This window comes from Rissa tridactyla, chromosome Z, assembly GCF_028500815.1.
Source record: "Rissa tridactyla isolate bRisTri1 chromosome Z, bRisTri1.patW.cur.20221130, whole genome shotgun sequence".
Classification (NCBI taxonomy): Eukaryota; Metazoa; Chordata; class Aves; order Charadriiformes; family Laridae; genus Rissa; species Rissa tridactyla.
Window position 1 is genome coordinate 63961232 of NC_071497.1, and position 26172 is coordinate 63987403.

The 26172-nt window shown below is 37.8% G+C and overlaps 1 protein-coding gene across 2 annotated transcripts in view; it reads left to right on the plus strand.

The window, feature by feature from the left end:
- ADAMTS6 (ADAM metallopeptidase with thrombospondin type 1 motif 6) overlaps positions 1-26172 on the plus strand; it is a 153890-nt gene that overhangs the window by 111448 nt on the left and 16270 nt on the right. For both annotated transcript variants that reach the window (XM_054186912.1, XM_054186911.1), the window contains 6 exons: positions 483-616; positions 2195-2318; positions 3572-3652; positions 7866-8029; positions 9715-9853; positions 22750-22879. In XM_054186912.1, the coding sequence (XP_054042887.1) occupies positions 483-616; positions 2195-2318; positions 3572-3652; positions 7866-8029; positions 9715-9853; positions 22750-22879 (772 nt within the window). The remainder of the gene's footprint in view (positions 1-482; positions 617-2194; positions 2319-3571; positions 3653-7865; positions 8030-9714; positions 9854-22749; positions 22880-26172) is intronic.

Below are 26172 nucleotides of genomic sequence, written 5' to 3' on the forward strand. Positions count from 1 at the left end.
TTAGTTTTTTAGATTAAAAGCCTAAAACAGATCATTGTGATCACGTGGTTTGAGCTGTAGTGTAATTCAATAGGACTAAATTCCTAATTGAAATAGTCTGACCTTGGTTTTGAAATGTATCCTGATATACTTTTAGCACTACATTCTTTTGTTATTCTTGTTTTTCAAATGGTGAAGTGGTATCCTTATCGTTTTAAATTGTTCAATAATCATTAGGGTTGTATTAACCTAATGGAGTCGTTATGGAGCCAGCCAACCTTGCCATATCTTACTATGCAAAATAATCTTTTTTGCAAGAAAGAAGAGTCAAGTAGAGAAATCAATAAAGGGAAGTTAAATAAAGTGTATGCATTATATGTGTCAGGTATGAGATAAGATTATAAATTTCAGATCTGTTTATGCATGTACATTTTTAATTGTTAATTTTTCAAGATTTCTGTTGGTTTGTGGTTTTTTTTTTCCCATTTGTTTTTGTTTTCCAGGTGGGGTTAAACCATGTGCATTAAACTGCTTGGCCGAAGGTTATAATTTTTACACTGAACGTGCTCCTGCAGTAATAGATGGGACTCAGTGCAATGCTGATTCACTGGATATCTGTATCAATGGAGAATGCAAGGTTACAAATGTTTTATAAAGTACTTACGGATTACTTTGTTGTGTCTGCTATCTCCTTCATTTAATTGCAGTACTTGTTTGCTACTTATATGAAATGGGATTGTTGACAGGTCCGGTCGTTAGTGAAAGAGTAAGATTGAGACAAAAAGATAAAAAAGGTATTGCATAAATTAGACAAATCATTTGAATTTCAGTAGCTTCTCACAGACATTTGTAGAATCCTTAATTTTGTCTTTTTTTTTGCTTTATGGTTTCTGTTGAACAATCGGTGGAAAGGGTAACAGGAGATGAACAGATTCCTTGCACTTTTCCAAGACCTGTTCCATCATTCCAATTAGAGCACCACTCTGGCTGAAAAACAGTAAATGTGAACATGTTAATCTCTTTCTCTCTAACTAGTTCATCCTGTTCCAAACAATCCCACTGCTTCTTCAGTTTGGCAAAGCGTTTCATTATATGCTTAAGTCTAGACATCTGGACAGCGCCGGTGACTCTGAAAATTACTTGATTTCTCTGAAACCACTAACATAACTAAAGCTTAACCCAATGCTTAAGTTCTTTGCTAAATTGAGGGCTGAAGATGTATGTTTATTGAATAACATGATGAGATCAAAAGCGTTTGCCGTGTATTAGTAAACTAACCCCCAAAAAGCAGAAAAATAACCTGTGGAATTCTGCTGTACTTTATACATAAGATTTTAGCAGTTTTGAGAATCTTTTAAAACTAATAATCAAACTAAATCCTAAGTTGAGAATGAGCTATGTAGTAAAGTTGGGCGTCTGTCTACTTGGTGAATCAGAAAGTCAAAATGTAAATTGTTAGAATGGTACTATTTTGTCAGTTATTTAAAGTATTTTAACTTCTCTTATGACCTGTGTATTACTTGTTTACAAGATGGTAGATAATGTTGCTGGACAGTAAACAAAGTTATGTATCTGCCTCCTTTTTTGTATAAATCCTGGAAAAATTTGACAAGCTGCAATGTTAGTTCTGTTCACATCCTACTTGTTCATTCTGTCTCTGTTTATTTTCTTAAGGATCCAGCTGTCCCTATTAGCTTTGTAGTAGGGTTGAATCAGTAATTTATAAGGAGTTAATCATTGTTCACTGTACATAGATTTCTCAAGTAGATAATTAGAAATGTAGTGTACTTTTTATGATCAGTTATAGACACTTTTTTTTCCAAAAGCTTTTGGATCCTATTTAATACAGCACATAATTCAGCCTTTCACTAAGTTTCATGCTGCATTCATTCTTACAGTGAAGTAATTTACACTTTACATTCCAACTTATGAAAGTAATTGCAAATTCTGCCTCGAGGATGTGGAAGCTATAAATGCCTTTGGGAACAATAGTACTATTTATGCTGCATATCTGTTCAAGGAATACACAGCAAATGTTTACCTTAACAAAGCAAAATAAGTGGAACATAGAGCAGATAAAAAGAAGATCAAAACCAGAGTAGATAAAAAGAAGAACTGAATATCTCAAACTTCAGAGAAACACTTAAAAAAACCCATGAAGATAATGGTGCAGGACCATCATCCTGTTAAAATACTCGTTCTTATCTGTTCTCAGCATGTAGGTTGTGATAATATTTTGGGGTCTGATGCTAAGGAAGATAGATGCCGTGTTTGTGGAGGAGATGGGAGTACGTGTGAAGCCATTGAAGGTTTCTTCAATGATTCATTGCCCAGAGGAGGTATGCACATATATGTCCATTCTATTGCACAATGTATTTAGATAACTCCTTAGCAAATAACAATGCTGCATTGATTTTCAGCATGGTGTTGCTGCTGGTCATTCACTTTGACTCCTTTTGTCTCGTTGTTTCCTTTTTCTGTATTAGTTTGGATTTATGTCAAATAGAACAAAATGTTTCATTACTGAATACTTAGTTCTCATGGACTTTAATGCACTGAAAAATAAGTGAGTGGGTTTTTTTTTACTATTTAGTTATGGTGGTATAGTTAAGAGTAATGTTGTGTACGATTTTAATGTGTGTGGTAGAATCTAATGTTTAGTCATACATAAAATTTTAGAATAGAAGGAATCCGGGAATGTCTCCTAAGTTCATCTTATTAAGAACTCAGGGAATGTATATGGGCAATTAGTTTAAAGCTTAGCTCAAAAAAGACAATATTAATGTTGCAATCTTAGCGTTGTTATCAGTTTTGGGCTCCCAAATACAGGAAAACGATGGATACACTGGAGTGAGTTCAGTTCGGTGAGGGACCCCTAAGATTATTGGGGCTTGGAGTGCTTGCCCCTCTGTGAGAAGAAGCTGAGAGAACTGGGCTTATTTAGCCTGGAGAAGAAGACGTTTGTGGGGACCTAGTATCAGCCTTCCAGTATCTACGAGGAGGTTATGGAGAAGACAGAGCCAGGCTTTTCACAGTGGTGGGTACATGGTGGGAGAAGAGACAACGGCTATAAATTGAAACAAGGCAGGTGCTGACCAAACGAAAGAAAAACTTCTTCCCAAGGACAACACTCCAGCAGTGGATCAGGTTGTCCAGAAAGGCTGTACAGTTTCCATCTTTGGAGTTTTTCATGACCCACCAGGGTAAAGCGCTGAGTAACTTGGTCTGTTCTCCTAGCTGACCCTGCTTGTAGCAGGAAGTTGGACTAAGTGACTGTCTGAGGTCCTCTCCAGCCTGAATTATTCTATGAACCAGGTTATTTTGTATGTTAATTACTTGTAATACACTGTTGAAAAGACTTTATTAGCACTTAAGGAAAGGAGTTCCTTGACTACATGGCAAGCTCTTGCAATCACTTTCAAATTTTTGTATGAAATGTAAAGAGTTTTCCTTTATATCACATGAAAGAAAATGTATCTCATACTAATTTTTTCATAGTAAATAATTTATTAATGGTTAGTTTCATGAGTAATATAGATTTATTTGTTTATAGATTTATTTACAACAAATAAAATTTATCTTTTTCCTATAGGCTATATGGAAGTGATTCAAATTCCAAGAGGTTCTGTGCACATTGAAATAAGAGAAGTGGCAATGTCAAAGAACTACATTGGTAAGAGAAAGGTTTAAATAGCAGACTGTTATTAAGTCAGAGTTTATGTTGTGATTTGAAGGTATGTTTTCTGGTTTGGCCAAACGATACACATAGTAGAAGCAGCAGAGGGAATTGTTAGCTGTCAATATTAAGCGATCTATTGTCCCACCCTGAGATAGTGTCTTCCATCTGGAAAGTCTTTGATCTTGGGGTATTATACTGTTTTAAAACACAATTTTATTCTTGGAATGATCATTCATTAACAGCCATAGTTACTGAAATTCTAACAATACTATCTCCTTAATTTAAGGCAATTTAATGTATTAATTCCATAGTGTTTCTGTGTTGCTCTTTTGTAGGGACTAGATGCCATTTTTGTTTTATAGGTAAGGAAAATGAAATTCAGAAAAACGAGGTGCTTAATTGAGATCATTCAGGAAGCCTGTTGTATTAAATTAAAATTCCCAGATTATTATTCCTTTTTTTAAAGACTGTGTTAAATTTGCTGTCTGTTTTTTTAATACTGATACTTACAAATCTGGCTCCATTGAACTCAGGACAACATACATTTCTGAAAGTCTCTGTACCCTGATTTACTTAGCAGTATGCAAGAATGCAAGAAACAGTAATGCAAGAACACTTATTTCTTAGACAAAAATAGATTAGAGACCTGATTAGTTGTACAGCAAATTTAACAGATTAACACAACCAAAAGCTATTGCCTGTTTAGGATGAACTGCAGCTGACGAGGCTACTTTTGTCAGTCTGTACTCCCGCCATGTAGATGATATATATAACTCTAACATGTTGGAAATGATTATGATGCCTCTGAGTAAGAAGGGCAGTTACCCCCCTAGGTACATTAATTCCTAAATTGATTATATTGATGGTAATGGTACCTTTTACTCTTGGATATCTGCTTTTCTTTCTGCCTGCCCCCACCCTTCTGTAATTCAGCAGATAATAAATCTCCCTGGATTCCGCAGGAATAATAATGCCACTACTTCAGCAGTAGAGTGCTTATTATTCTTCAGCATCACGCTCTCCTTGGTCCCTCCCCCATGTCAAAATACACCGCGGGTAAGGTCGCTCGTATATCCTATACTGACATTGCAAACAGAGGTGGTGGGAGAGAATCATACAACGCATCCTGTCATGGTCATTTTCTGCTAAGAACTATTCCATGGACAGCTGAAAAGCAGGACAAAGAAGATAACTCCTAGCTATTACAGCTGAGTTTGTTACTCCTCTATTTTTTAAGCGGAGGAAAGTAATCTGCAAAAGCATTTAGATTGGCACCATCTGTATAAAATGAATGAAAAATGTAAATTTTTTGGCTTAAATAAAAAATACAGACAACTTCATTGGTATTTAATCTGGCCACAGATCTAAAAATGTGAAGTGGTACATAAATACTTTTTTATGTTCTTGTCACAATTTCAAGGGGTTTCCTGAGTTTCAGGCTCTCCTCACTACCTTGCTTCGTGCCACAGAAACCCTGACTACACAAATGGGGGATTCCTCTCCTTCACTAGTTTCTTGTGTTTTCAAATTTCAAAGGTGCCATTATATCCTAGTGTAAGATAATCTTACAGAGTTGCAGAGCCATTTCGTTTTGTGCTGGGATGTTTTGTTCTGTAAGTGCGAACTAGATCACTATTTTAAGGTCACCATTTTTTGGGAAAGGAAGGCTTCTAATTTGTCTGCTCCCTTAAAAGAACGATACAATCACAATGGTAGTTGAAAATGCGTTTATTATGTTAAAATGCATACCTTAAAGGTATTGTTTTATGGATATTTCTTAAGTAGCATGTCAACTTCACAGCTCCTTCTCTGTCTTTAAGGAATTCCCTCTGTTGTTCCAGGACAGCTGTTTGTGTCGCCACACTGTGAACAAGATTAGAGAACTGATTCAGCTGAAAATAACTATTTACACATATTACTGTAGTTTGTTTTATGTGTGCTGCAGCCAAATACGTGACCACAACCTAAGAAATCAATTTCTCCATTTGGAAGTATACAAAAAAAAAAAGCTAAAAATAAAACCTTCTTTGTAGCTGTCACACTGGCTTTAAAGTTTCTTCTTTATTCCTTTCCATTAGCAGGCTTTCAAACTAACTTGCAACAAACATCCCACGGTCCCTTAAACTAAGGTCCAGTTCTTTTGCAAGCCATGGCCTCAACTTTAGGCTGCAGTTAGACATTTGGCCATTCAGTTATCTCAGTCAACACCTGTCCTTCCTTCCCCCTGTCTGGCTGATAATTTCTGCACCAATATCGCTCCTGTGTTGTGACAGCAAAAGCATGTTTCTGCAGCTGTATGAATAATTCAGTATTTTAAATTGATCTGACAAACAAATAACTCAGCAACTACAAAATTGCCTGTTTTCAGAGCTGCTGAAAAAATGTGTATTTAGTAATGCTGTTATCTTCCTTTAAACAGCTTGATCCAGGGTGACATCTTCCCTTATATTCCCTGTATGCAACAGGGTGTTGTGTGCTAGTTTCCTGCATTCACAGGTTCTTATAAATGGTTTGATAAGGACATTAACTTGTTCCTTCTGTCTCATATGCTAATAGCATTATGCCACTGTGTCTCATTTTCATGTAATTGTGTTATTGGAATGCTGTTCACAACTGTGTGGCCTTCACCTATGTGTAACAGGATGTATAGAAATTTTGGGTATGTGGAAATAGGACCACCAATGAGACAAAATACTGATGTTCAGCTGTAACGTAGTTATTTCATGTACCAGTGTAAAATAGATAAATAGCGAAGTACTGTTCCTTTCTTTTAGTACAGTATTGCTTGCAATTTGTCTTATTCTCCTATATTCACTTTTTTTACTATCTCCTTCTTGTACTATAAAACCTATATAGACAATAAGGAATCTGAATTACTTTGAGAATTCCACATAAGTGAATGTGTCAGGGCTAGTTTCTTCACTCAAAGTGCATGAGTGTTTCCAGAGTAAATCCAGGGAAGTCAATGGAATAAGGTTTATGCTATGGAAAGACATTTCTTTTCAGACGTTACGGTGCTGATGGAAATGGTTACTAATCCCTGCTGAATATGGCTATCACCAACAGAACATTACTGCCTCTCTGACTATCTCCTGCTCATATGAATGCTCTCTGATCTGTTTTAGAAGATTTGAGCATAATTGAGACGTTTTCTGTAACTGCTTAATGTAAACCATCTGTCCACACAGATGTAGTTGAGAATTAAACTTGATTGTAAGTTGTCTTATTCCTTATGATTGTGATGTGAGTTTGTTCCCTGTCTAGTAAAGTCAGTTATTTGTCAGTCAGTTATTTGACTCATGGCTGTTTGATCATGTATGTCCAACCATCATTTTGCCGTTATGAACGTGTTTTATTTAAAGTAAATATGAATGCTGAATAACTTGGTAATCTTCACATTACGTCAAGAAGTCAATATCAAATTAACAGAATATTCACCTTAAGATACAAAGTCTGTTTCATATTTAGAAACTTTAATCTAATATTATTGATAAAATATCAAATATAAATCCATGAGCAATACGTGCTTACCCAGTCTAGTTGGTGGTTAGTTAAGAAATTCATCTTTTGTCTACAGTACTTTTATGATTTAAGGTTGTAAATTAGGAATGAAAAAAATTCTTATGAGATTAAGTAGCTAGTATTTGGGTTTGTAGTAGAAATATCTTGGATTTATGCTTTAAGAAGGAAAAAAAAAGTGGATACAGGCAACAAAGCAAGAGCTGATTGGCACCATACATCAGACTCAGTGCTCCTTCTCTTTTTTTCCTCTGCACATTATGTGAGATATCTATCCCATGCCCCAACTTCTTAACCTAAAGATTAGGTTGATAATTGATTATACATTTGAGATCTACTTATATCTTACTTAGAATGGCATACATTGGATATTGGCTTGCTTTTAAAATTGAAGATATATTGCAAGTTGCATGAGGCATTCTGTTTTGTTCCATATAGCATCTGCATGTTGAAATCTGCGAAGTATACCTGCACATTGAAGATTATTGCAGAGGCAGTATTGTCAAACTACATTTGCAAACCGTGATATTTCGACCAGGGATAAATAAAAGGCTTTGTATTGCTTGAAAAAATAGTGATATTGAGCTGAGGCTCACATACTTCAAACAGATTAGTAGGTTAATTTGCAGTGGCTTCTCCATTATAAATGCTGCTTCCAATTTTTAGGTGGCTTGTATTTTTTTTTAAGCTTTAAAATCTGAAGAGGATGACTACTATATTAATGGTGCCTGGACTATTGACTGGCCAAGAAAGTTTGATGTTGCTGGAACAGCTTTCCATTACAAGAGGCCAACAGATGAACCAGAGTCTTTGGAAGCACTAGGCCCTACTTCAGAAAATCTCATAGTTATGGTAAAGTTATAATTAATATATTTCTGAAATTCGAAATATGTATTTGTTTTCTGAGAAAAGACAAAGCTATGAATGAAATCAAAATACGTTGTGTTCTCAAACAGTATGCAGCTTGCCTAGCTGGGACTTTGCATTTGTGGTTTAACACAGCTTTCTTACCTTTCAAAACTGGCTGGCAAACATTGTGATGAAACAGGGATAAAGTCAGAAGAGCCCCAGGAAATCTCAGATAAAGTCTGAGACGCCCCATCTCTGTTAAATGTGGTTCAGAATAATGGTAGTCAAAATTGTAAATGGGGCGTATATTGTATGTCTGCATACTGCTGATACATGGAAGTGTTGAGATACAGCATGACAGTTCCTGACAGTTCTGTAGATATTGGTGGTTCTAGGCCTGGCCTGAGTGTGAAGTAAACTCTTTCCACAGTGAGAGTATCATGATTTGACCTGTATGATTTGACAGTATGTTGCTGTGACATACATTGCTCTGAAGAGATTGTACAAAATATGAGAATTTAACAGAAGATGTGACCAGGATCCCGATACCCTGTTGCACTACCATGTTGAGGAAGAGTATGACGTTGCAGCCACCATTCTGTCAGCTGCCAGATTTGCAGTTCAAGGGTTGCTTGAACCAAAAGGGATATTTTTGTGTATAGAATGATTGTTGCCTGGATATTCACATTTTAGGCAGCATTTTCAAACACCTGAATCCTGTTTTTTTTCTGTTACAGGTGTGGACAAGCTAAAGAGTCCACACAGAATGAATTACACAATGATTATAGTTCCTTTTCTCATTCAGTCAGTGCCACTGATTTTCTTACTAAAAGTTCTCTACTCTTCTGTCCAATGGAGATTGGCAGATATACCTCTGCAAAATATCACAGAAAGTAGAAGGGGATGAGAAGTAGCTCTGAGATGTGTCAGATTGCTGCATCTAACATGATATATGTTATTAGCAACAGATAGAAAAAGTAGAGTCAAAGGCTAGTGTTGAACAGGTGGTATATGGAAGAGCAGTTCAACAGTGAGGGCAGACAAAAACTCACAGTGATTGTTGCACTTCTGTCTGTATTACCTGCAGTGATACAGCTGCAGTGAGAGTTTTAATATTCCTCTAAAGGAATTACAGGTGTAATTCTACCAAGCTGTTGGATGTTGCCTTAGGGGAAGACAATGACCTCAGCAACAGTCTGTTGCTGTTACTATTATTACTATTATAGTCACTAGAAGTGCAAACAAGGGCAGAAATAGCTTCATAGCTGCTGTACAGGCAGCTCCTCACAAGGTTTCAGTGGAGACTGCTGCGCGTTTGCACAGTAAGGTCTTTAGCCAGCTTTGACCTCACATAATTATTCAGCTGTCAAGTTAATTTCCATTAAGACATTGATTTTATGAAAACTGGCTTTTTACAACAATTATGTCAAGACTAAAGAACTGACAGAAATTACCAAGTTGTGTTAAGGGGGAAAAAGAAACAAAGCTCACCTTAGACAATACTTTTCTTTTGTATATGTTTTAAAAGTTAGTCCAGGTTCTTTTGGGAATACCTAAAAGAACTGCTATGGCTTCCTATATTACTTTTTTCCCTTCCACAGGACATGACATATACCTAGATTAAATGTCACTGTAGTTGCCCTCTGCTTGCCTGTTTTAATGGTATAACCAGTTGTTTTCAACTACAGATTCTGCTACAGGAACAAAATTTGGGTATAAGGTATAAATTCAATGTTCCCATCTCTCGCACTGGCAGTGGAGACAATGAAGTTGGCTTTGCATGGAATCACCTGCCTTGGTCAGAATGTTCTGCTACTTGTGCTGGAGGTAAGACACCGGGCAGTGAAGCTACAGGGTAAACTGATTTGCAGGATACACTTCACTATATAATTATCTAGGTAACTAATTGAAAACATTTCTTTCAGACATGCCTTAAACCTTAATTTAGTGAAAGAACATTTATTTTATCACAATGGATTTTGTTGTTTTCAAGTACATGTAATATATTCAGATGTTTTTGTTAAGTACAGTGTATCTGGGCACAGTGTGTCTCACTCTGCTGATTATTCTTCTGAGATTCTCGTGAAGCTGGTATGTTTGCTTTTCACAGGAGCATTCTTGATAGAGAACATCAGAAGTTTTAAATAAGGAGATTAAAAACCAAAAGGCAAATAAAGGGATCTGTCTTTTTGTGTTTGTAGGTATGTTTCGAATAATCCTAGTCATCCTTCCTGTGTTCCAGCCACCAAAGTTTAGGATGCATACTGGCAGCTCCTCTGTAGCAGGTGATAACACCTGGATTATACTTCCCAGCCCATAACAGTATCTGAGAATTGTTGCCCTTTGGCAGCAGTTGGGGATCATCATGGGTGCCTTTTGCCCACAATTTACTATATTCCTAATCCTCCCTCTAGTGGCCACCAATGCAATTCTTTACCTCTGGCTGGGAGAGCAGGACAGTTGGCTTCCTTCAAAGCCAACACCATTGCTGCTGCAAGGACTGATGAGTAGAAGTGCTGTGTGAACAGTATCTTTCTTCTCTCTGGAGACTGAATGCATCATCTCCCCAGCATACCTCAGTTTCACAAGACAGGGGTGAGTCCTTTAAATCCACCAAAGAATTTCAGTTTTCTGCTGCACTGTGCACTGCCCATAGCAAGAGGAAGACACCATATTTTTTTAAAGAACTCTTGGACCACATATTTGCCCTTTTCTTTCTTTTCTTGGCTACTGGAGGTATTCATGTTTAGCACCATCTTGACTCATTGGTCTGCTGGAACCTGCTGCGGCTGTTAGTTGTTTGCTGTTTGAATACAACTGCTTAGCCATATGTAAGACACACAGGACAGCATAAATTCTCTTCTGTGCTGCTGAATAGACAAAGTCTTGAAACAAAGTAGAGAAAGGTGCTAACTTTATCCAAAATTTTTATTATTCATTTGTTGGATTCCTGGGTGGCAGATTGCTTTTTTTGCTATTAATGTGCTAATGGTGAGCCTGGTAGGAAAAGGAACATTTAAGAGAAGAAGTATGAAGAGAGAAAGTGCCTAGCTCAAAGCAAAAGACAGTTCCGTGTATCATAACCTTACAAGTACTGAAAAATCGTATTTTGATGATGGCAGTGAGTTAATGATCATTTTGAAGTCATGGGAAAAATCCTACTGATTTAGGTAGACAAGATTTTAGCCATGGATCTTCTGTCATGCACGTCATTGTATTTCACAGATTCAACAATGTAAAATGGAAAAAATCATTGGCTCTGAAGAGATAGGCACTTGTCCAGATTAAAACATTTTAACTTCATTAATTAATTTTAAGAGAAGATTTGCGAATCCCTGAAAACTGCGTACACCTATTCATTTGAAATTTTTCGGTGGGGAGCAAGATTTTCATTAGTGTGTTACGGTGGCTAAACCAGGCACTTTTCTCTCCTTTCTTTCAGCTTAGTATGAGGATATACTATGGTAACTTATTTTCACTAAGCTTAGGGAATAAATATTTCATTGTAGCTATAATGCATGTTAAAAACCGTATCTGCTTTCTCCATGAGTACCTGATATTCCCCCCAGTTTATGAAACACCTTTCGCCATATGCCAAAAGAAGGCACAGTCCTAAAAATGAGCTGAATCAGCGAAAAAGAGACACCAAGGTTGTAGACACAGAGACCGTAACTGGAAAAATTGGCTAATATCACAGAATCATGGAATGGTTTGGATTGGAAGGAACCTTAAAGATCATGTAGTTCCAAGCCCCTGCCATGGGCAGAGACACCTTCCACTAGACCAGATTACTCAAAGCCCGGTCCAGCCGGGCCTTAACACTTACAGGGATGGGGCATCCACAGCTTCCCTGGGCAACCTGTTCCAGTGTCTCACCACCCTCACAGTAAAGAACTTCTTCCTATTATCTAACTGAAATCTAGCCCCTTTAAAAGCATTACCCCTCATCGTAACACTATACTGCCTGATAAAGAGTCCCTCTCCATCTTTCCTGTAGGCCCCCTTTAAGTACTGGAAGGCCACTACAGGGTCTTCTTGGAGCCTTCTCTTCTCCAGGCTGAACAACCCCAACTCTCTCAGGCTGTCTTCATAGGAGAGGTGCTCCACCCTCTGATTGTCTTTGTGGCCCTCCCCTGGACCTGCTTAAACAGGTCCATGTCTTTCCTGATCTGAGGGCCCCAGAGCTGGACACAATAACTCCAGGTGGGGTCTCACCAGAGCAGAGTGGAGGGGCAGAATCACCTCCCTCGACCTGCCGGCCGCGCTTCTTTTGATGTGGGCCAGGATGCAGTTGGCTTTCTGGGCTGCAAGTGCATATTGCCAACTCATGTTGAGCTTCTCATCAACCAATACTCCCAAGTCCTTCTCCTCAGGGCTGCTCTCAATCCATTCTCTGCCCAAGCTGTATTTGTGCTTGGGATTGCCATGACCCAGTTGCAAGACCTTACACTTGGCCTTGTTGAACCTCCTGAGGTTCACATGGGCCCACCTCTCAAGCCTGTCCAGGCCCCTCTGGATGGTGTTGCGTCCCTCAAGCATGTTGACCATGCCACACAGCTTGGTGTCGTCTGCAGACTTGCTGACGGTGCACTCAAATCCAAGTACCCACCCCTGAGGGTCGTCACTGGTCTCCACTTGGACATCGAGCTGTTGACCACAGCTCTTTGAGTGTGACCATCCAGCCAATTCCTTATCCACCAAGTGGTCCATCTGTCATGAAGATGTCTCTCCAATTTGGAGACAACAATGTCGTGTGGTATCAAATGCTTTACACAAGTCCAGGTAGATGTTCTCTGTTGCTCTTCCTTTATCCACCAACACTGTACACTATAACCCCATTGTAGAAGGCCACCAAATTTGCCAGGCATGGTTTCCCCTTAGTGAAGCCATGTTGGCTGTCACCAGTCACCTCGTTATTTTCCATGTGCCTTAGCATAGTTTCCTGGAGGATCTGCTCCATGAACTTGCCAAGCACAGAGGGGAGACTGACTGGCCTGTAGTTGCCTCAGGTCTTGCTTTTTTCCGTTTTTGAAAATGGGGGCTATGTTTCCGCTTTTCCAGTCAGTGGTAACTTCACTGGACTGCCATGACTTTTTAAATATGATGGATAGTGGCGTAGTGACTTCATCTGTCAATTCTCTCAGGACCCACGGATGCATCTCATTAGGTTCCTTGGACTTGTGTACCTTCTGGTTCCTCAGCTGGTCTTGAACTTGATCATCTCCTACAGTGGGCTGTTCTTTCTTCTCCCAGTGCCTGCCTTTGCCTTCTGCAGCTTGGGCAGTGTGACTAGAGCACTTGCTGGTGAAGACTGAGGCAAAAAAGTCATTGAGTACTTCAGCCTTGTCCATGTTCTGGGTGACCAGGTCTCCCGTTTCCTTCTGGAGAGGGCCCACATTTTCCCTGGTCTTCCTTTTGTCACTAACATGCGTATATAAGCTTTTCGTGTTGCTCTTGATGTCCCTGGCCAGATTTATTTCTATCAGGGCTTTAGCTTTGCTAACCTGATTCCTGGCTGCTTGGATGATTTCTCTGTATTCCTCGCAGGCTACATGTCCTTCCTTCCATCCTCTGTTGGCTTCTTTTTTTCTGTTAGAGATTGTCCAGGAGCTCCTTGTTCATTCACGCAGGCCTTCTGGTGTTTTTGTTTGACTTCCTCTTTGTTGGGATTCATCGCTCCTGAGCTCAAAGGAGGTGATCCTTGAATATTAACCAGCTTTGTTGGGACCCTCTTTCCTGCAGGGCTTTATCCTGTGGTACTTTGCCAAGGAGGTCCCTCAAGACAAGGCAAGGTCTGCTCTGGTGGAGTCCAGGGTAGGGAGCTTGCTGTGCACCCTCCTCGCTGCCCTAAGGATCTTGAACTCCACCATCTCATGGTCACTGCAGCCACGGCTGCCCTTGAGCGTGACATTCCCCACCAGCCCCTCCTTGTTGGTGAGAACAAGGTCCAGCATAGCACCTGTCCTCGTTAGCTCCTCAATCACATGGAGAAGGAAGTTGTCATTGACATATCCCAGGAACCTCCTGGGTTGCCTATGCCCTGCTGTGTTACTGTTGTTACGTAAATTTGAAGTGTTGAGAAAACTTAGAAATGAAACCACTGTATGGCTTTGTTTGTTTCTATAGGATTCATTATGAAGTCCATTATTGAAGTTCTGTTTGCTTTAACTCTGTCTTTAGAAAAGACATTTTGCTCTACATCAAAGGACAACAAAATATTAAAAAGTTAAAGAATTTTTCGCTGAAAGTAAAAGAAGGACAATAAGCATGTATGTGGAATATTAGTGTGGAAATAGTTTTTTATTTTTGAGGTTAAAAAAATTATATAGTGGCTTTGGGACAGACTGTGAACCAGTTAAAGGCATCAACATTTTCCTGCCTCTTAGTGTAGTTGGTGTAGCTCACCTGTGGTGTATAGACTGATCAAGGTTTGGTCTTGTGATATTCCATCTTGATCCAGGAAAGCTCTAGATGACGTAGAGCCAGATATACTTTTCTATCAAAGCATAGGCTTTATATCAAAGCTGTAGGTAAATCTAAATTCTAATCAACATACTTATATTATAAGACATTTTAATGTCTTTTTGTCTAGGTATATGTAACACTTAAAAAGTTGTCTTAATATCACATTTGCAAGGAAATGACAGAATTAAGAATGACTATGAGAGGTTAAATTGTTTTCTGTAGTTGTGGCTGTTCTGTGAAACAGAGACCAGTTGAGCAGGGACCATTCTCAAACTGTGTCACAGGCTAGCTCAAGTCCACTGCACACTATAGTTCTCTCTAAATTAAACTGACCGTATCTGCATTACATACCATTTGACCTAGTCTGTGACTCTTAAAACATAGTTATTCCTTGATGTATGTTTTTTAATCAAAGAATGTAAAAAATAAAAAGTGGTATCTGCATTACAGACCACCAAAGTGATGTTTCTGTATTGTGAACTTGTGGATATGTGTTGAATGTCATGAAGTAGAGCACAAAGGCTACAGCAGCATTTTGGCAGTGCAAAGTTTAAATAGTTTGGGAGTATCGTATATTGCAGAAGTGTCCAATCTTTCTGCAGTGTCTTCATAATAGTGTTTTGAGAGCAATCCACTGCATTCAGCTGTTCCTAGAGCTGCTTGTAGGCCTTGTCTTGGAGAAGGATAACTAGAGCATTCAGGAGCCAAGGAGCAAGCGAAAAGCAAGCTAGGAGCAACCTACAATCTCTGATTAGATGGTAACGTGCTGTCTTTTCCACAGGACTTCTATATTATGTTCATCTCTGCTGTTCAGATGAGTCATATCTGAACAGTAAAAGTGCTTTTACTTTTCAAACAGGACCTGTGTTCTAGGACCTGTCTCAATTTTGCAGAATGGGAAGAACATGGTAAATGAAATGGTAGGAAGGAGGGAGGAGGAGGCTGTCCTGCTTATGACAGTTCAATGCGGTGCCAGAACTCTGGATTCCATTCCTGCCTCCCTTGTGGTGTTCTCATGTGAAACTGAGCAACTTGAAGCATACGTTACAGTCTTACTTGCTAATTATCAGTTCATCATTATATGAGTACCTCTCTGGAATGTATGACCTCTGAGGCATGCAATGAATTTCATCATTGCATGGACTGTGTGTAAAGCAAAGTATTCTGAAAACTCAGCCAGTCACCTGAAATCAATGGACTCTTGCCAGAGCAGACATTTTACTGTCTCTCCTCTTGTATTCTTCATAGAGTGCTCTAGGAGATAAATTAAAGTTTGTGAGACAAACCATTACATGTTTAGGTTGCCTCTGAAAAGCAGAATGAAGTTAGTTTTTCTTTCATGAGAGATTGTAAACTGTGTATTTAGTAGTGGCATTCATGTTAAAGGAGAAAATAACAAAATATTCCATAGTTTCTCAACAGTGAGCATTATGTTCTGTACAGTGAACCAAGTGAACCAAACAGGAGTCAAGTCTCTAAATTCTGAGGTTTATTTTGTTATTTTCTTAAGTTTTTCTAAAAATAGGTTCTTCACATTTACTAGGTAGTTAAAAAGGCTTGCCTGGTAACAGCCAACTCTTTTATTTTCCTGGATTCATCTACTCATATGTAGGATGAGAATATAATTTAATTTATTTTTGGCTTATTATTATTTCTGGCTTGAAAATCCAGAATTGCAGCTTTTATTTTTGTACACTAGTATTTTCTATATTGAAAAACTTCTCTGTAAAGCACAAATTTATAGTATCTGAGCTAGTTCTTCCTCTCCGGGAACTTTATGTAAAACTGAGCTACATGTATTCTCCATATAAATTCCCTTTTTTACTCTACTATGAGTCAGGAGTTTTCAGAAGGAAAGTTTGTTACTATCTCATATAGGTCTTTTTTGCTGGTGGCAAACTTGAACAAGACTGCAGGAAAACAATGTCAGAGAATACCAGAATGTGCAATGCAAGTTTATCTATACGAGAAAAGTGGGAGAGGAGAGGACACAGGGAATTCAGAAGGGAGGGATGGATGGATGAACAGTTCAGTGGAGTGCAGAAAAAATTGATGACAACAACAGAAGATTTTCTTTAAGGACCTGATTACTTTATTATGTAATGACTAGAATATGTAGAAATAGGAAATAAAACAAGAAAATGAGAGCTGGAAAGAGAAGAAGAAAGTGGTAAAATAGGAGAGAGTGATATATATCACTTATAGATCACAGAATTGTAGTTTATTTACTCTTATGCCTTTCTTTCCTTGTTTGTTATCTTGTAGCTTTCCAAGGGCAAGTGTATGACTTTGTCCAAATCTGTATGTATTCTTAATAAGGAAGTGAACTGCTGGTGGTATTGTTTAAAAAAATCCAACAAAAAAAATCATTCTGTTTGTTTTTGTATACATATAAAACTAAACTCCAATAAACATATAATCTGCTTTTTAAAATTTCTTCCGTGCTTAATAAATTCTGACAGTAAATGGCAACAAATGACAACATTTATTATCTGGAAAGTACCAAGTATCCTAAGCATTGGTTTTGATTTCATTCATTCATTCTGTTAGAGTTCATCTCCAGATGAGTTAAATGTCTTTGATATTCACATTTTTTTATGAAGCAGTCGGTCAGCATACTACTATAGGTAAATTGATTGCCATCCAGTTTTCTTTGCTGCTCATCACTCTTGTATAGTGGTGCCTACTATGTTTTTCTTTCATGCCCTCAGATGAATTATGAAACTGTCTTTAGACAAATAAAACATACTTGTCCTCATGGAGAAAAATGTAAGTTTGGCTCTATGATGAACATCTTGTGATCTGATGAGTGAGCTCAGAAAGTATGTCTGGGTTAACCAGCATGCACCAGTTTTAGTGATGTAGGATTCACTGTGTATTGGTACTGGCATCTTTATAATTAACTGTTGCAATTGCAAACCACAGGTTTTGGGATTGCTTTTTAAAAATAGATATAGCATTTACATGCCTGCAATTTTAATTTAAGAATAAAATGTGCTCCATGTAATTTAAAATTTGGCTGCTGAAAGTCATGCAGACTATTTGTGAATTGAAATCTGCAAAACATCTCAGTTCTCTGGAGATTATGGTCACTAAACCACTGGAGTTTTGTTTTCTATTAGAATTGCATTGACCAGTCATGAGGACATTTTATGTCTTTTATTATAAACTATAAATCTGTAGATTTGAAAGCAGAGTGTTTCTGTCTAACTGCTTGTAATTATTCCCTCAAGAATTTAAATGAACTTGTTTAGCTATGCTTTTTAGATTATTTTAAGAGAGGCCATATACTCAGGGAAGAGTTGATAATTTAAAAAGATTTAGTTTCAAGGCCCACAGGGCTTAACCAAGTTGTAGCTGTTGCCTGGGTAAAAACTCACTTCTAGCTTTTTCCATTTCTTTTTCTTGCCTTAAAGTTAGAACGTGAATTTTGTTTCTGAGATTTTATTTCAAATAACACTGTAATTACAGAGCAGTGGTGTAAAGTTTACATACTGTATGGCAACATGCTGCAGAATGTTTTAAAACTGGATTGTCCTGGTATGGATTAAAGATTCTTCAATGTGTGAGTGAGTAGTGGTGAATACCATCTTATGATGATACGCTACCTGACCAACGTTCAATAAATAACATGTCTGACTTAAATATTTTTGAAAACTGAGCACAGTGATACTTTGTGTTCATAGTTCTTCAGAATACCTTCTTATTACATAGCTCCTCACAAATTAATTTACTGAGGCTGCCAATTTTTAGCCAAAGCCTTGAAGGAAATGTGACTGATGCCTGTAGGAAATTCAGTGAAAACATAACAATGATATCTATGCTACCCCATAAATATATTTGCAAGAATGGTATGCATCATTAAACATTCAACCTAATTTATCAGCCACCAAGAGAAGTAAGGCAGCTTGTGATAGAAGAGGTAAATGATTACTCGTCAGTCAGAGCTGAACATAAATTCTATATCACTTAACAGCACCACGTTACTAGCATTGCTATTTGGCTAGACCTTTTAAATATTATTTCTCATCATACTGAAATTTTAGTAGAAAGTTGCAAAAGAAATACTCCTACTCAGGTTGTCAGATCTGATTTTAATTATTCTCATCTGTTGGCAGTGTTTGCATAGATTATAGAATTTAAAGTGAATCATCTTGTCACAGCTTCTCAGATATTTAGATCTTCCACTTATTTGTCAAGAACCAAAGGAAGAGATTACAAAAGAGAGCTTAATCTGGTAAACATTTTTGTCTCTCTTTCATGCTGCAATTGATAGGTCTTTTCTCTACTAAAATAGTACCAAAGGAATAGAGAACTGAAGAAAATCATCTCTCACTCTGCGCCTGTTATATAGGTAGAAAAAAATATACGGCGTTGAACTACTAACTGATTTGAATTTTGAAGAAAAGTATAAAGATCTAGAAATAAGTGACAAATGGGGCAAAGCGTAACATGGTAGGTCATGCTTGACTAGACGGATATATTTTAGTATATAACTAATTTTCTAGACCAAGGAAATGTGGTGGATTCATTGTTCTGGACTTTCTTAAGGCTTTTGTTGTCACCTACATCTAAAAAAGAATCAGAGAAGATTAGTAGAAAAGAGGCATGCTTAAAATGTGAATTACTGGGCCAAAAGGCAGTGAGCTTAGTGGGCTTCTTAAAGACCTCTCACACAACTCATAAGGCTTTAGTTTTTCTTGTTCTTATGGCAGTAAAAAATATAGAAACCTCTGATGAGATTTGCTGACAGTGCAGTGCGAGGAGACATATGGGGAAGACTGGGATATGTTGCAGTACAGTTTAGGATATATTTATTTAAAAGTATTAATGACACTGGATAAGGCACTAGTAAGATCCGTCTGGAGTACTGGGCACCATTCGTATTGTGGCTGTCATAAATTCAGGTGTGAGCAGATGCATAGAAGGTTTGTGAGGTTGACCAAAGGAATGGCATCTCTAAGAACACAGAGACTGCAAGAGTTTACTTGCTTAATGCAATAAAGTTTAAAAAAATTAAATTGGTAATTAATGCATCTAGTAGAATGGAAATTGGAATTTTTATGGTAGTCACAGGTGCAAAGTTCAGAGGAGAAAAATGGACCTGGCCTTAAAGTGGAGCTTGCTTGGTTTATGAAAGGGGTTACATAGAGTGGTTCCCAGCAACAGAACCATGTTGCTTCTAGTTGTATGTTCCAAGTTCCTCTATTCCAAGGTTATTTAATTGCCCTTACAGTGCAAGATTTCATTGAATTTCAGCTTTATATCATCTCATGTAATTGAAATGTTAAATGCTGAGAATGCTATAAATGGAACGTCTTTATGTGAAGCTCTAAAATCTTTGGTACCTGATGGACAAAAATCTGAAAGACTGTGTATGTGTGTTAACGCAGTCAACCAACATCTGCGGAGGCATGTACTTCAGGCCCTTGAGGGTTCCCCATGCTAATGATTTGAGTTGTTTCTTAGTTACAGCTGGACCTAACTACCTAGCAAAATGATTTTTTTCTAACATGTAAAGCACATAAACTTAAGATTTAAAATTTAAGATTAAAAGTGGAGGTTGAATACTGTTCAAAAATGGTATTTTATTTATAGCTTGTTCATGTAGATTTGAGTATGTATGATACACTTGGAAAACAGTCTGGCAGCCTTCTGTGCTGCTTAGTGGTATCTGCTGTTGTCTAATGTGGCATCAAGAGCAAATGGAAGAAGCTGATTGGTTTACCTGGCTCACCCCTAAGACGTATGTTTCATATTAATCAGTATCTTTTTCATAAATAAAGCTTACTTTAAAATTATTGTGATGTTTATGGATAACCTGAGATATCAGATGCGTAAAATTATATACAACCTGATTTAAAGTGCCGACTTTGTGAAGGTTATGTGTAGCTGTAATCAAAAAGGAGATATCGCAGCAGCAAAGCTCTGGACTCTGGATTTAGGTACTGCAGTGGAGTGAAGACTCCCGCATTAGACATCTTTGGTCTCAAGATAGTTAATGATTTTTGAGGTGAGGTGAGGAGGCGGGTGATTTTGAGGCCGATACAAAGTTCTCAACTGCTTAACAGGCATCCTGTAAGAAACGGTATGTCGAGTGATGAATTTAACTCCTCTCCTGCTTGTCAAAAACATGAACATTAGAGTTGAGGACACATAGATACATTTTTATGTTCTTAGGATCCAGACTGCTGGATTTTCCTGAGAGTATTTGAATTAACAAGGCTCTATTTTTATGTGAGGCATAATACCCATGTTTTGCAGGGTGCCGTGACAGTTATGTGTTAAAGAGCAATTCCCTATTGCAGAGTGAAGAGTTTTCAGCTGGGAGTACGTTTCCAGAAGAGTACTCTTAACTGTGTGTCATAGAAAGTTGAGGAGTGTAAGAGGGTAGGGAAAGGGAAGATTTTTTTATAAGAATTCTGTGCCACAGCGCAGCCAGGGATGCAAGATTCATGGGGCCCATGGCTAGAAGACAAGAACAGGATTTAATCTGTAATGAGAAAATAACACATTCGTCTAGCACAGACAGAGATGGATTTTCATCCTTGCTCTCAAGATGGTTTAGGCAGTTTACATCAGTCTGTAATTGAATAAAAACTAGAAATAATCTACAGACTAGAAATCACACTAGCTAAATTAACCACTTAGCTAAATTAACCACTAAGTCACAGAAGTTACAGTGTGCTCATAGGAATGAGGAATCCCCTCAGGGTGAGAAGGGGTCATACCTACTCCTTCATCTGCAGCCCCATGGGGGTGCATGCCATCCTCAAGACTCATGAAAAAGAAGGTTACCATTTTCGCCATGTCCTTTGCACATAACATCATGAAGACATTTCACATGCCTCTGTGTGTAGAGTGTGAGACCTCTGTTCATAGCCAGGCAGGATGTTTTGTGGGCGAAACTTCAGGCATCTCAAGGCTAGGCTTGGCTCACTGTTGGAATTAAATACGTGAATTCTGTAGAGGTCACATTTTAGGAACCAAAGTAGGAGATTTGATTCTTGTCCATAATGAAAAACAAACGAAGCAATTGCAAGGTAAGTTGTTGAGCTTGTTTAAAATGAGCAAAAGGATTACAAATATTTGGTGAAAGAAATCTCATGTTTTTATTGGGATGTTTAGTGTCTGAAAAACATATTTATATAATTAATTTTATTACTGCACATCTACCTCCTATAAAAAGCTTGTCTTAAAATGAAGAGAGGGCTGTAAAGTAAAGTTGGCAGATATTTGAAGCCAAGATGTTTTAATCCCTATTTAATTGCATGCATTTCACGTTTTGGAAAAACTTAAATAGTTGCTTCTGTTTTTAAGAAGGGTGGAGGACTTTTTGCAAATTTTATCATACAAATAGTCCTGTTATTTAAGTATTTTGATTACTCATGTTAAATAAAGAGTGCATATAAATTGTAGATCCACAGTCTTTATGCTAGCAAAGATCATACAGCTTGTTCTGTGTGAGGAAGAGAGGAAAGAAAAGAGAGGAAGAGACCACGTGTACTACTCTTTACAACAATTCTCTGAGCTGCACTGTTGTCATATCAATGGTTCTTTAATGTCTTTCTTTAGATCTTGTTTTTTAAAAATCAGAAAATCTGATTAATATGTTACCTTGTAACGTTGCCTTGGCAGTGATATGTCGTGTTTTGGGAATAGTAATCAATTCTAAACCGCCCCGTTGATGGTTAACAGTGAAAGAGGAGCTGGGAGTGCCAGACAAAATGAGCGTTCACAAACTGTGTATCTTTCAGAATGAATAATACTTCTATTATTTTAATGAAGAAAATGTTTATAGGATGACATGCATAAAAATGCAACACTGTTTCCCAGTATTGCTGGTTTATTTAAACCAGAGCACATAAACAATAATTCTGCATTGAAGTGTGACCACATTCTATTTGGTGATGTTTTCTTTGGAAATGTGTCTTTTACTAGGAGAGGAGGGTAGACAGAAAATGGATTTTATGCAATATACAAATAATCTGTTAGTATATCTATAAATATATTCCCTTTGTTTTAGAAAACAACAGCAATTTAAAATCCTCTCTGAGTAGGGTGGCCTAAAATTGAAGGAAAATGAAAGATTTATTGTGGTCAGGGGGCATTCAGTCAATTGGGGTTCACACCCCTGTAGCATTCAGCCACTTCAGAAGTGATATGGTAGGATTAATAATCAATAGGTGAAGTACACTTTTACCCAACAAGTAGAAGAGGAAGAATGATTAATTAATGGTGTTTCGTTTCATCCCAAGGTGTGCAGAAACAAGAGGTGGTGTGTAAAAGGCTGGATGACAACTCCATTGTACAAAACAATTACTGTGACCCTGACAGTAAGCCTCCAGAAAACCAAAGAGCCTGCAACACTGAGCCTTGCCCACCTGAGTAAGTTATTAATTACTAAGATGGATATGTGTTTTGTATAGATAGAAGAATTGTTCAGCCTGGAGAGGAGAAGGCTTCGGGGAGCCCTTGTAGCAGCCTTCCAGTACCTAAAGGGGGCCTACAGGAAGGATGGGGAGGGACTCGTTATCAGGAGTGGTGTGAAAGGATGAGGGGTGATGGTTTTAAACTGAAAGACAGGAGATTTACATCAGATGTTACGAAGAAATTCTTTACTATGAGGGTGGTGAGACACTGGAAGAGGTTGCCCAGAGAAGCTGTGGATGCCCCATCCCTGGAAGTGTTCAAGGCCAGGCTGGATGGGGCTTTGAGCAGCCTGGTCTAGTGGGAGGTGTCCCTGCCCATGGCAGGGGGTTGGAACTAGGTGATCTTTAAGGTCCCTTCCAACCCAAACCATTCTATGATTCTATAAGAGTCTTTGTAATCTATAATAAATCCTACTGGCCAAATGTGTATAAAATTCTGATCTAGTATTAGGGTCCTGTCTATCAGACAGGATATTTGGTTTTGGTTTTTGGTTATCGTTTCTTGTTCCTCTCAGATCGGTTGTGAAAAATACATACTTTGACCTAGAGGAGGCCTGATTTGACTGAGGAACAATGGTGTTTAAACTACACAAAGCAGCTCAGACATTGTAAGTAAAAAAGGTACTAGCAAAGTGGTTGCTTAGGGTGTAAGTGTCAGATGTGGTGAACAGTGCTCAGAGTAGAACTGGGGACCATTCTTAAGGTAACAATGACAGAAGAATCTTGAGGTGAGACTAACTTTGCCATAAATATTTATATTACATACTAAATGTTTGCCATATTTTTATTATATTAAAATTTGTGTTGAAGTGTTCACATGAGAAATGGCAAACATAGAACTTGCATATTAGATGAAACCATTTACTGATAATAGTTTTGTAAAACAACTTTCTCTCCAGGATACTCAGTGTTGTAGGTAATGCTGTGTGACTTTAAGATTAGGTGCCCACTTGGTTATATCTGTTGAGTTTTATTTTTAAAGGTAGCCGTATGCTATATATTGAAAAGATAACTAAAAACACAGCAACTCATTTGTTCAAAAATGAAATTTGGCAAGGACATGGAGCATAGTTTATTCTCACTACAAAAGCTGTTTAGGAACAGTTGTGATATTTTGCACTAGAAAATAATTTCAGCATATGCACAACAGCTCCTTCTTATGTTTTGAGACAAATAAAACGTGTGGGAAAAATGGGAGAGATAAAATAGTTTATTGATTCACAAGCTCTGGTTAGTTTAAGTTTGGTGATAATCTGTAGCTATATTCTAATTGGGCATGAAAATCATTAATGCTGATTAAATGTAGATATTGCACAATAAAGAAATATTGTGGTCTCTATTAAATGTCTCTTAGAAACTGGTAAAATTCTAGCATGAAGGACACTGGGAGGAATGAGACAAGACTGTAATGCATTAAAATCCCAACAGTTCTTCATAAAGCCAGTTTCTTCCTAGAGTATCGGCTGCTTCCCTGGTGTGGTGACTGGATGCAGGATGGCAGATCAATGGCTTCTGCACGTGTCATGTACCATATTCATTTGACGTGAACAGAAGTGAAGCCATTGCACTGCTCTCACCTTGCATGTGTTTGAATGTGAACGTGCTGTCTCACAAACAGACCTGAAGTAGGTCTAAACTGTTCTCCCCACGGTCTGTATGTAAATATATGTTTACCCTGCAAGGATATGCACTTGAGTTCTGTTTGGATAACACTGTTTAGCATGGCTATAAGTGCACTAACTAAACTGTCACAACACATACCTGAGAGCAGAACTTGGGAAGTAGTCATGTTTGGTCAATTCCTTTTTACCAAATACAACCCTGTCGCTTCCTTTGTGTGGTTTAACTATTAACAAATTACCATTTTAAAAAATAATGTTACATAGTTATTTGAAACTAGTTATTTTTATTTTTTGCAATGACATTATTTAAAAAACAAAAACAAGAAAAAAAACCCCAACCCACAAAGCGGGACACTTCTGGATTTTCCATCTGGTACAGCAGGGACAATTGATGAACATAGTGAAACTCAAGTCATCAGGATTCAGAGAGTGGGTAGTGTGTATTAATCATCATCTGCTTGAATATGTCGAGCAGTTCAGCCCACGTCTGCCTCCATCCTGATGTTCTCCACAGGGTGAATACAAAGTGCCAGACTCCTAAGGAAGGGTTCTTGATTCCTGATCCTGTAAGTAGTCAAGAGGGCGTCTGTTCAAATAACAGATAGTTACCCAAAGAAGTCTTTGGGCTGGAAGATTTATCACCCAGTAAGACTTCCTCTTTACATAGAGTGGCCAAATATTTCCTTTTTTAATTAACACAGTTCCGCTTTCCTTGTGTATACCAAAAGTTATGAAAATGTTACTCTTTCTAACTGAATGCCAGTTACATTACACTTGACGTCCCTGAGTAGCAGCAATAGTCACAATATTTTGTTTGTTATTACAATAAGTAACTCCTAAAGTTCCAGATCTTAAGAAATGATACAGGTAACCCTCATAGTTCAATGAATTATTACGGTGTTGCCATACAGTATAAACATAAAAGGTACCAGAAAATGCATTTGAGCAAGTCATAGTACCAACTAAAAATTAACACTTCAGCCTCTCCAAAGCTCTGAAGAGCATCTGATTCTCCCTGCTGTGGCAAAAGTGTAAGTTTGGTGGTGAAGATTCACAAATTCTTTCTCATCTTCTGGGAAATTAATGGCAGAACATATTTGTTTTCATCTCTGCATCGACCTACGTTCATATATTACAGATTCTGTAACACAAGACAGGATAGCAGCACATTTTTTTTGACAGAGGCTTCAGAAAATAACAAATCTTACGAGGCAGCTCTAAGCATACCTCCAGGAACATGCACAGTGACTGACATGCCTGGCATTTTTGGCATGTTGTCAACATGTAATAGCATACTAGACTTCACCTTCATCCTTTGCATGTATGATTCAGGCAAGGGTATCTAATCAACATATAAAATATTGAAGACCAAATTTCCTTGACTGGAGATATTTTCAGTGAACTGAGCTGCATTAACCATGAAACAGTAGCGAAAAAAAATAAAAATTACAGCCAGGTTAGCAGCTGCTTTAATCTCTGGAGCAACACAAAGTAATCTAAATATACTGTACAACTCCTGACTTTTACTATGTACACTCAAACACTCAGAAGTTCCCTCTAGCAGCTATCACTCAGTGCTTTAAATTTTTTAAATATTTGATGAAGATTTTTTTATGTGATAAATTCA